This window comes from Suncus etruscus, chromosome 16 (genome assembly GCF_024139225.1).
Source record: "Suncus etruscus isolate mSunEtr1 chromosome 16, mSunEtr1.pri.cur, whole genome shotgun sequence".
Lineage (NCBI taxonomy): Eukaryota > Metazoa > Chordata > Mammalia > Eulipotyphla > Soricidae > Suncus > Suncus etruscus.
The window spans coordinates 44606945-44617858 of record NC_064863.1 but is presented as its reverse complement, the minus strand read 5'-3'; the positions used below and the strand labels follow the sequence as shown (position 1 = coordinate 44617858).

Sequence of the window (10914 nt, the reverse complement as noted above, 5' to 3'; positions counted from 1 at the left end):
CAATTTTTCCCTTAAGAGAAAGCAGCACCTGCACAGAAAGGCTTAATTTTCTAAATTATTTGCGATTCATCAAAAGCAACAATAGCAGAAAGTAAACCAAAAAAAACCCCTAGTTTTTTGTTATTGTTGTTGTTTTGTAACACATTCTAAAAGACAGTAAGCACTGGGAAGTGACATGCACTTTCAAAACCCCACACACAGTGTTAAACTTAATCTGACCCCCCCCCTTTTTCCTGTTATATGACAAGACTGAGTTGAATTCTAGATTATTTACACTTAAAAAAAAAAACTAGGGCTATAGAGATAGTATAGCAGATAGAGCGCTTGACTTAACACAGTCAACCCAGCCTACCGGGGTTCAATCCTGCACCGTCAGGAGTGATTCCTAAGTGCAGAGCTAGCAGTAACCCCTGAGCATCGCTGGGTGTAACCCAAAATACCAAAAAGAAAAAATAATCTAAAACTGTAAGGCCCTATACAAATAAGGCTCTGTCTATCTCAAAGGGTAAGGCCTGGCCTGGCCCGGGAGTGCTCGGGGCTCCAACCTTCTTCCAGTGGGGCCATGGAATAAGGGGTGCATCCCATTCTGCCCATCGCTGCTGGTCTGGGGACGGAGAGGGGGGAACACCTTGAGCATGGGGTCACAGGGATGCAGCCCTCTCTTCATAAGGGTGAAATCTCCTTGTCGTCGTTGGTCGAAGCCGGCGACAAGGAGTCCTCATCCTCGGAGCGCGCGTAGTGTGCCTGGCCACCAACGCACTTGCAGCCGGAGTGACTGCTCCTCTGCGCACCCTTGCCTTCCTTCTTGTGTTTCACCCGGCGATTCTGAAACCAGATCTTCACCTGCTTCTCCGAAAGGTTCAGGTACGTGGCGATCTCGATCCTCCGCAGTCGAGATAGGTACATGTTAGAAGAAAATTCCCGCTCCAGCTCCAAGAGCTGCGTGCTGGTGAATGCCGTCCGCATCCTTTTGCCGTTGGGTACCTGACTGGCGTCGGAGCCAGCTGCGGATAGAGCCAAGACAAGACCGAGAGGTCATTCTCAGACAAGATCTTCCCCCTCCCATGTGCCATCCCTCGAAGGGGGAGACTTCTCCGGGACTCGTGGGCTCAAGTTCAGCCACGCACCTGTTTCCCTTCCCCTGAAACTGTCCCAATGTTCGTGCGCGTCCCTCGTGCGCCAGGACGGGAGGGCAGAGATGCCCGGAACAAGTGAACCAATACCCGTGATGTGCGCGGGGGTAAATCAGAATTAATGGGGTGTGTGATGGAGGGGCTTGCGAGGTCTTCTCGGTCTATACCCTATTCTGCCAGACTGGCAGACCCGCAGGGTCAAATGCATTCAAAGGTCTAGTCTGCCCCGACGCGGAGAAGCCACTCTTAAATCTTAACTGCCCCTCTCTTCCCTGATTCCTATGCTCAACTTGCTCAATGCTAGTTCTTAATTCATTTTTTTTTCTTTTTAAGTTTTTGGGCCACACCCGGCGGCGCTCAGGGGTTACTCCTGGCTCTATGCTCAGAAATCGCTCCTAGCAAGTACTGGAGACTCTATGGGATGCTAGGGATTTGAACCACCGTCCTTGCTGGATCGTCTGTTTGCTAGGCAAACACCCTACCACTGTGCTATCTCTCCAGCTCCGCTAGTTCTTAATTCTCCTGGGCAAGACCCCAAAGGCCCTGAGAAAATGACAGATCCTGGGGGGCAGGTGCGCGGAGCATAGCGTGCCCCTGCAGCTACGGGGAGGCGGTTCAGAGAATTCGCACCTGGTCTAGATTCTCCTCTCCTAAAAGATCCTCCTATCCTGTCCCGTCCCGCCCCCCTACACCCACCCCGGTATCCCTTTCGGTCCACCCGGGAAAAGAAAAAGTTTGCTGGAGGAGTTTACAGGCGTGGCGCGCCGGTGCCCGGAGAAGCGCCCTACCCATGGAGAGGCAGTGGAATCTCCGTGGATCGGCCACGTTGTAAGCGGTGGCGGCGCAGACAGGTGCGTGATGCTGCGGGTGACCCAGGGCCGCTGCCGCCGCCGCCGCCGCCGCCGCCGAGCCGGGCTGCTGGGGTGCGTGGTGGTGATGGTGATGGTGGAGGTGCGGCGGCGGGGGGTGGTGATGGTGCGCGTGGCTCACCCGCGCGCAGAGAGGAGCGTCCCCGGGACCCGAAGGGAACGGAGCCTTGAGCAGGGGCAGGGTCCCCGCGCCCCCGGGCGCGCCGCCTCCCGCCGGGCCCCCGCTTCCAGGGCCTGCGCCCCCGGAACCCCCAGCGCCCGTGGGAGCCCGCGCGGCGTGCAGGTGCGAGGTGACGCACAGGGGGCACACGCAGAAGGCGCCGCTCTTGCGGGACGGGCAGCCGGGACCCCCGGACACGGACATCAGCAAAGGGGACGGCACGCCCAAGGGGATGAAGAAATCCGGGCCCGAGTGCGGCTCGGACAGCGCGGGCGCTGGCCTCGAGGAGTCCTTGATGATGAGCGAGTCCACATAGAAGGAGCGCGACATGGTCCAGGAGAGGTGCGGGCCGCCGGGTGCCCCGGGGCACAGCGGTTCAGCCCTGGCGGCGACACGGAGGTGTCTGCGTCCAGGCGGCAAACAAAAGGGTCCCCGGAGAGGGCTGGTGGTCCTCGCGTCCCCCGCCCCGGCGCCCCGGCTCCGCAGCTTTATAGCCCCGACCCCGGCACGTGATGCTACGGAGCGCCGTTCACTCGGGCGCCCCGGCAGCCCCCCACCCTCGGGATAGGCTGCCCGAGTCCCCCCACCGAAGCGGCAAGGAGGGGCGGACCGCGCGCGGCGGGGAGGGACGCGGGGGAAGGGATGGAGGAGGGGAGACTTTGCAAAGTGTCGGTTTTGTTAATTTCTTGGGGACTCGCCCCCCCCCCATGCACACACCCTCCGCTTTCTCCACGCTTTCCCTAGAAATTGCTGCGCTGTGACCAGCATCCCGCTCCGCTGATGTAGCGGGATCCCCCGGCACAAACTCTCAAGGCGCCCGGCAGCAGAGCGCACCAGGTGCGGACTTTGGAGGCGATGTTTTTCAATTGTGTCCTGCGCTCCCACTCTTCGAGGTCTAGTCACAGGCTGGGGAAGTGGACTGTTGAGGCCTGGGCTTCGGAGTTTGAGGGTCTTGCGGCGGTGGGACTTGGTGACCTGGGCGTGAGGGCGGCGAGGGCCACGGATGCCCTGGCGCTGCGCACACACACATATATTTACGCTCACACACGCCCTAGATTTTGGACTTGGCCAAGGTGTCATTTGGGTGATGAGTTTCTACTACATTTGGTGACTTTAACCCTGATATATCCCAGCCGAAAAGTTCTTGAGCTTCTGATGCTGGAAACACTCTAGAAAGATTTTCTGGGGGCCCTCGGATCAACAATCGTCTCTCGTGCCCCTTGCTTGTGTCCCTTTTTAATGTCCTTTCTCTTAGTGCTTTCACCCTTGGAATGGCAGGTTCACACTATTGAGTCTCCGCTGAGGCCTGAGAAGATCCCCTTTTCTCAACTTCAGCACTTCTGCGCCAGCCAGCAGAGCTGGAACAGAAGCACTCTCCTTTCTCCCCCATATAAAAATCCACAGGGTTGAAGAAAAGAAGTTAGGCAGAAGTTAGGTTGATACAGAAGACTTGGACCTGGAGCTCAGTGGAAGGCACTTGACTTCCAGATAAGGGGCATCTGCCAAGTCAGAAAGCAGACAAATCTGACAGCTCCTTCTTATTTCCCAGAGTGGATGGCTGGATTGGAGAAAGATGAGCGTTGCCTCAAACACAGCCTTCCTTCAGCATAAACTGCAAACCTCTTCAGTCTGAGTCTCCCACCTGAAGACTTAGAAAGAACACTCCCTCCACCAGTCGGAACCAATTGCCCACCCTGCCCACCCCCTCTCAGCCCTGGGCGTGGTTCTCTCAGTCTTCTCTCTGGCCATTTCTCTTGCCTGCTAGTGAAGTGTAATTGGGTTGTAGGGATGCCCTACTCTGGGGAGCCCAGGATTTATGGTTGGCAATTAAAGTTTTATGAATTGCAGCTGAGGCTGGTTATTGAGCTATTTGAATGTGATTAGAATTCAATTAGAAAGTGGTTAGTGGACGGTGGGTCTCCAGAGTGTAAACAGACAGCTATTCCAGAAATGTGCTAATCCAACATCTTGTGACAACAATTAAGGAGTCTCAAGACTGAACTCTGGGCAGTTCAGCTGTAACTACTATTTTTTTTTTTTTTTTTTTTTTGGTCTGCCACAAGGTTTGCCCATGCAGCCAGCAAAGATTCTGAATCTCTGCCCTGACTACTAGGCCATGGCCCCATCTGCCCTTGTTCACGTTTGGGGATTGAATGAATCTCCAAATCCTTCTAGTACAGATAAGAAAATTGGAAGAAAACACTACCACTGACAATGCTTAAGGGCAGACTGTTTTCTCACTGCTCATATGGTCCAACTATGTAGACATGACTGTCTAAATTAGTGATACTGAAGAAATATATTCACTTCAAAAATTTATGGAATACTTACGTTTATTTACTTATTCACTTTGCAAGAAAATACACACAACTCTTTGAGACTAGCTTTTTCACCCCTGTTTTTCCTCCTCCAGATTAGAAGGTGGTTCAGCCAGAGAAATAGTATTGTAAGTAGAGCGCTTGCCTTACACACAGGTGGGTCAAGTTCTATCTTGGCATCCCAGATGGCTCCCCACACCTACTAGGAGTAATTCCTGGGTGTAGTAACTTCCAACTCCCAAGCATCTCTGGGTGTCCCTCCACCCCCTTCCAAAAAAAAAAAAAAACTTCAGAGCATCATTGTAGCCTGTTTGGAACTGACAGTTTGACTAGCAACATTACAAGTAACTTTGGTGTGCTCATGGGAAAAACTCTTGCATGACAGAATTTCTGTGCTAGAAGTTCTGCTTAGATGCAGACAATTGGTTTTACTTTAGAGGGTCCTAATTGTGAAGCCCAAGAGTCCAACTCGTTTTACTCAGGGAGTACTCAGGAATTTTGAGAAAAGAAACAACAGAGACTCTATAGGGCTGCAAAGAGAGCATCAGTTTGGAACTAGATTAAGATCAAAAGCAGGACTCCGAGACACTTGACTGGGTCTTGGGTCAATAGTTGGAGTCCACCATTAACAAGAATTTCAGTGTCTTGTTCAGCGTTTGAGTTTCTGTCTTAGTGTCTTAGCTATATTAGTTCTCTTTGGATTTCTCATCTCTTCTCCATCATACCTCTAGCCTTATAAGTTAGCCTCACGGACAGGGAGTGATAGCATAGTGGGTAAGGTGTTTGCCTTGTCCGCAGTCAACCTGGGTTTGATCCCCAGTATCCTATGTGGTCCCTAAGCTTGCCAGGAGTGATTCCTGAGTGCAGAACCAGGAGTAATACCTGAACACCTCAGGGTGTGGCCCCCAAAACAAAAACAAACAAACAAACAAACAAAATATAAATAAATAAAAAGAAGTCAGTCTCACTGTGCCTTGACTCCTCCCTCCAGAAAACTCCCCTCTATGGCCTTGGTATTTTTGCCACTTGCCTATTCAGTCGGACCCTTCCCCAGGGTAGCAGCACTTTAAACCTGCTCTGAGAGAAGGAGACCAAGAAGAAACTAAAACTCATGCCCCTTGGTGCTCCTGCTGCAGTATAATTTTATTTCTCGGTGATTCTGTCCGATAAAATTCCATTGTCCATTAAGTAATCCCCGAAATGAGAGCTCTTATGAGCCTATAATGAGCTCTAATTGCCACGACTTGGGGAGCCACGTGGAAGGATTTATTCAGTATTAAGCAGTCGGGTACAGAGTACAGACTGTTACCTAAGCCATTACTTTCATAATTCAAGGGGAAAATTAGTTCTTTTAAAGGGGAGGGGGAGCCCTTTGATTTCTTCTCTTCTTTTCAGAGTGACAGAGGATGGCTTTGTCTTCCTTATGTACAAGACAAAGTCACAAATGAGAAGATAATGAACGTGTTTCCTTTCCACACCCTTAAATTCGAGGGAAAAAAATCAAAGCTGTGCAAAGGTGCTTCTCTGGTCCTCAATACGAGAACTGAGTTATTTTTCCTAAACTCAATTTAAAACTTATCTAGCAATTGAAGTTCTTAGTGGTGACTGTCCCGAAGTATCCTTGTCCCACCCCCCTTCCTTGATCACACCTGACCTAAAGTCAACATTCCACTTTACTTTCTCTTTCTGTTTCTTTTTATAAGCAAAGGGCTAAGTGGCTGAACATTACTTATTCCGCAGGCCCTGGAATTCTGACCCCTCAATGTGTTTCACAGACCCCTCCCTCTGTATCCCCAACTCCCCTCCCCCAAACCCTCTTCAGTTTTAGCATTTGCCGAACTTCTCTCTCCTGCTACAAATGAAGGCCAAGGGCTGGGAGCAGGGCGGGACAGCCAGTGAGTTAGCTGGGCCGCCTCGGATTTATTTGCTCCTCTTACATTGATTTCATATTAGTTTCCAAAGCAATGAATGATCTCAAAGCTGGGTTTTGTTAGCCGAACACAAACAGGAGACAGGACTTACTTGCCCCCAGCTCCCTTTAATGAGGTCATTATCAAAGCGTGAACAAGTCTATGAATGTTTTATTGAAAGCGCATCGTTAACTTGTATCCATCCTTTTCTGCAAGTGGCATTGTGATATTGCTGTCTGTGGCACATCTTACCCGATATAGCCCGAGATTTCCCCATTCTCTGTAACCAGGCAACCCTTTCTGAATACCCCAAAATTGAAAAGAACCGCTTAGTCTTCAAGAAAGTCCTCAATAATAGTGGAAAAGAACAAAGATCCAGGAGACAACAAAATGCCACAGGGGTGACTTCTCATGAGCAATTATCTCTCATTAATCAGATGAACAGCTGCAATATTAATTTTCTCTCTTTCTTCCTCTCTTTTCACAGTCCCCAACATTTGAATAATCATAAATTTTGATTTTATGAAGGAGTCACATTTTCAGGGGCTGAGAGGAAAGCAGCTACCTAGGTAGAGAGAGGGGGAGGCAGAGAGGGAGGGGAGAAAGAGAGAGAGAGAGAGAGAGAGAGAGAGAGAGAGAGAGAGAGAGAGAGAGAGAGAGAGAGAGAGAGAGAGAGAGAGAGAGAGAGAGAGAACGTGTTCTCTTTTGGTTTTGTTGGATTTTTTGTTTTGTTTTGCTTTGTTTGGGGAGAAGCTGCCAACGAAGCAAAAATGAAAATAAATAACTGGCTGCTGAGAACTGGAGCTCTTTTCCCGCGCCCCTCCGAAGCTACCCAAAGCCTGCCTTCTCCCTTCCTCAATTCTGATCTGACATGGCCGGAGGAAGCTGGCGTGGGAGTTGCGGCCCAGTTTCCTTGAGTTTAACTTGCAAACGTGAAGCCAAGCGTTGCCGATCTGACCAAAGAGACACCCTTTGGGCGTAACTTGCATTGTGGCCATCAAAAGCTCTAAAGCTTTGGATGAACTCAGTCGTGTATTCAGCAGAAATGGGGCGCTCGCCCTCCTTTCAGGCGCCGCAGTGGCGATTGTTTGAAGGACGGGTCGCCGGGGGTAGGAAACCAAGGTCCCCCAAGCTAGGCTGTAACCTACGAAAGGTCTGGGGCGGGGAGTTCAAAGAGGCCATTAAGGACGAGGCTGTATTTAGCAAATATATATGCAGAGGATCCGAGTCTCCCTTTAAAAAAGGGAGGCTGTCCCTTGAGTCTGGGACAGACAAGAACCCCCATAGCCCTACTCGAGGCGAGAAGGAACTCGGACCCCGGCCCTCTCCATTCAGCAGCCACTAGAGAGGCTGCTTTTAATCTAAGGTCAAGAGCGCAAGTTGCAGTTCACTTTGCACCCGGTTCAGCGGCCCCAAAGATCCAGCAACAGGCATCTTCCTGGCGGTGGTTGAGAGCCTTTGGGCGTTTAGAAAGCCGGGTTCCCTTCTGTGCTCAAAACGGGCCCAGGAGTTCAGTTGGGCCAGAGAAGCCAGGGCTCGCTTCCAGGCCTTGCGTAATTGGGCTCGGGATTTCTGCAACAGCCGAGACCAGATCCTAGGAAGAAGCTCTGATGATTATTCTCAGCACCCCTCCCTTCAGCCTCTTTGCTTTAAGAATGACTTTATATATTATTTTTCATCGACATAAAATGTTAATATTAAGGAACCGTGATTTACAGTTACTTACGGTTGGATTTCTGGTAAGCAATGTTCTACCACCATTGTCGACTTTCCTCCCCGTTTCACTTTAATTAATATTCACCCACCCCTATCGCCTTAGGTTGAACTAGGCATCCTTCCCCCCCCACCCATGAAAGCTCCCCCACTGTCCTCGGAATAAAATTTATTGAGCTCCTACTCTGTGCCCCGCGTGTGCTAGGCGCCGCGGGGAGCCGCCTGAAAAGGCCGAGACAGTATCCAATAGAATATTGTTTCATTTCAGCAACAATGGCCTGAGGTGGGGGGCAATTATCCGGATAATTGATGCAAATGCTCCACCTCCCTCTTTCCCTCTCCAGTTTTCTTGGCATTTGCCTACCCCCCCCCTTTTTTTAAATAGATGGTATGTTTTGTTTGGCTGAAAGAAAGGAGCTGGGGATATTGGGGAAGGGCTGGGTTCTTTTCAAGAATACCAATGTCCCACTTCCCCAGGCTTACTTGATGCAAGTACTCGGCAGAAATCGCTGCTTAGTAATGGCATTTAAAATACTTTCTAAAAAATGTCACCTAGAAAAGAGCGAACGCAGACCTTTATAAAAATGTATCTGGCCTTTATGAATTTTCATCCTTAGTCATTAAATGTATCACCTGGTCCCACTATGATACTGATAGAGGGATGTAAACACTCTAGATGAAGATGGGGTGCTAAAAGGAGATAGTGATATGCACAATACACTGTCAGTCACAGTTTTGTAAACCACACTTCTTAAAGAAAAAACAAAAAAAGTGTCTGCCATAAAAGTGGGCTGGGGTGGAAGGGAAACTGGAGATACTGGTAGAAGGAAGCTAACCATGGTGAGTCAATTGGTGTTGGAAAATTCTATCCCTGAAACTCAATCATGAATACCTTTGTGATTGACAGTAATTCAATAAATAGAAAATAAATTTCTGAGTGCAAAGCCAGAAGTAACCCCTAAGCACTTCTGGGTGTGGCCCTAAAAGCAAACAAAGAATATATTGGGGGCTTCTGACTCTGCTCTGTGGTTACTCCTGGAGGTCATTAGAGGACCATATTGTGCTGGGATAGGCTACATGCAAAACAAGTGCTTTAAATCCCTCTATTATTTCTTTGGCCCCTAAACTGATCATATAGGGCAGAATTCTCATCATGAAAAGTGGATAAAATATCTCTGCTAAGCAATCATGGTTTAAATAAAATAAGCTGGGGCCGGAGAGATAGCATGGAGGTAAGGCGTTTGCCTTTCATGCAGAAGGTCAGTGGTTCGAATCCCGGCATCCCATATGGTCCCCTGAGCCTGCCAGGAGTGATTTCTGAGCATAGAGCCAGGAGTGACCCCTGAGCGCTGCCGGGTGTGACCCAAAAACCAAAAATAAATAAATCAATAAATCAATCAATCAATCAATAAAATAAGCTTGAGGCCAGGACTGTTACCAGGCCTTATATATATGAATCCCTAAGTTTGAGTCCCAGCAACATCAATCAGTAAATCAATCAGTCTTATGGTTTAAGAACAAGAAAGAGGGAGCAGAGCAATAAATAGTACAGCTGCTAGGGTACTTGCCTTGCATATGGTTGACCCCAGTTTAATCTCCTGCCTGCCTTCCCCTATGGTATTTTGAGTCTGCCAGTTATAATTTTTGTTTGTTTGTTTGTTTGTTTGTTTTTGGGCCACACCCAACAGCGCTCAGGGGTTAGTTCTGGATCTCTGCTTAGAAATTTCTGGGCCCCGGAGAGATAGCACAGCGGTGTTTGCCTTGCAAGCAGCCGATCCAGGACCAAAGGTGGTTGGTTCGAATCCCGGTGTCCCATATGGTCCCCTGAGCCTGCCAGGAGCTATTTCTGAGCAGACAGCCAGGAGTAACCCCTGAGCACCGCCGGGTGTGACCCAAAAAACCAAAAAAAAAAAAAAAAAAAAAAAAAAAAGAAATTTCTGGGCCCGGAGAGATAGCACAGCAGTGTTTGCCTTGCAAGCAGCCGATCCAGGACCAAAGGTGGTTGATTCGAATCCCTTGTGCCTGCCAGGAGCTATTTCTGAGCAGACAGCCAGGAGTAACCCCTGAGCACCGCTGGGTGTGACCCAAAAACTAAAAAAAAAAGAAAAGAAAGAAAGAAATTTCTCCTGGCAGGCATGGAAACCATATGGGATGCCAGGATTCGAACCACCTTTGGTCCTAGATTGACCGCTTGCAAAACAAAGGCCCTACCTCTGTGCTATCTCTCTGGCCCTACCAGGTATAATTGTTGAGTTAAGAGCCAGGAATAACCCTTGAGCACCAACCAGTGTGGCCCAAAAATAAATAGAGAAAGAAAAAGAGAAAAAGAGAGGAAAGGAAGGAAGGAAGGAAGGAAGGAAGGAAGGAAGGAAGGAAGGAAGGAAGGAAGGAAGGAAGGAAGGAAGGAAGGAAGGAAGGAAGGAAGGAGGGAAGGAAGGAGGGAGGGAGGGAGGGAGGGAGGGAGGGAAGGAGGGAGGTAGAGAGAGAGAGAGAGAGAGAGAGAGAGAGAGAGAGAGAGAGAGAGAGAGAGAGAGAGAGAGAGAGAGAGAGAGAGAGAGGCTTTGGACCACACCTGGTGACACTCAGGGGTTACTCCTGGCTTTGCATTCAGAAATTGCTCCTGGCTTGGGGAACCATATGGGACACCGGGATTCATCCTAGGTTAGTGCCTTGCAAGGCAAACGCCCTATCACCTGCACCACTGCTCCGGCCCCTAAACTTTCCTTCTTATTTGAATCCTCCAGAGGAAAAGCTTTTAAAATTCCTAAAATCACAAGGGTGGAGACTCATGGACACTATGGTGGTGTGCTG

The 10914-nt window shown here is 49.6% G+C and overlaps 1 protein-coding gene across 1 annotated transcript; it reads right to left on the bottom strand.

Moving 5' to 3' along the window:
- Positions 1–663: 663 nt before the first annotated feature.
- GSX2 (GS homeobox 2) lies at positions 664–2492 on the bottom strand. The gene is made up of 2 exons (XM_049790167.1): positions 1922–2492; positions 664–1004 (listed from the first exon to the last, which is right to left on the bottom strand). Exons 1-2 carry the CDS (start codon positions 2490–2492, stop codon positions 664–666), a joined length of 912 nt encoding a protein of 303 aa, XP_049646124.1.
- Positions 2493–10914: the final 8422 nt, after the last annotated feature.

Bases quoted from the DNA above. Each gene is read 5' to 3' on its own strand.
- GSX2 (XM_049790167.1), bottom strand. From the start codon at position 2,492: ATGTCGCGCTCCTTCTATGTGGACTCGCTCATCATCAAGGACTCCTCG. The intron at 1,005-1,921 runs GTAGGGCGCTTC...CTCTATCCGCAG, and splicing joins ATTCCACTGCCTCTCCATGG to CTGGCTCCGACGCCAGTCAG.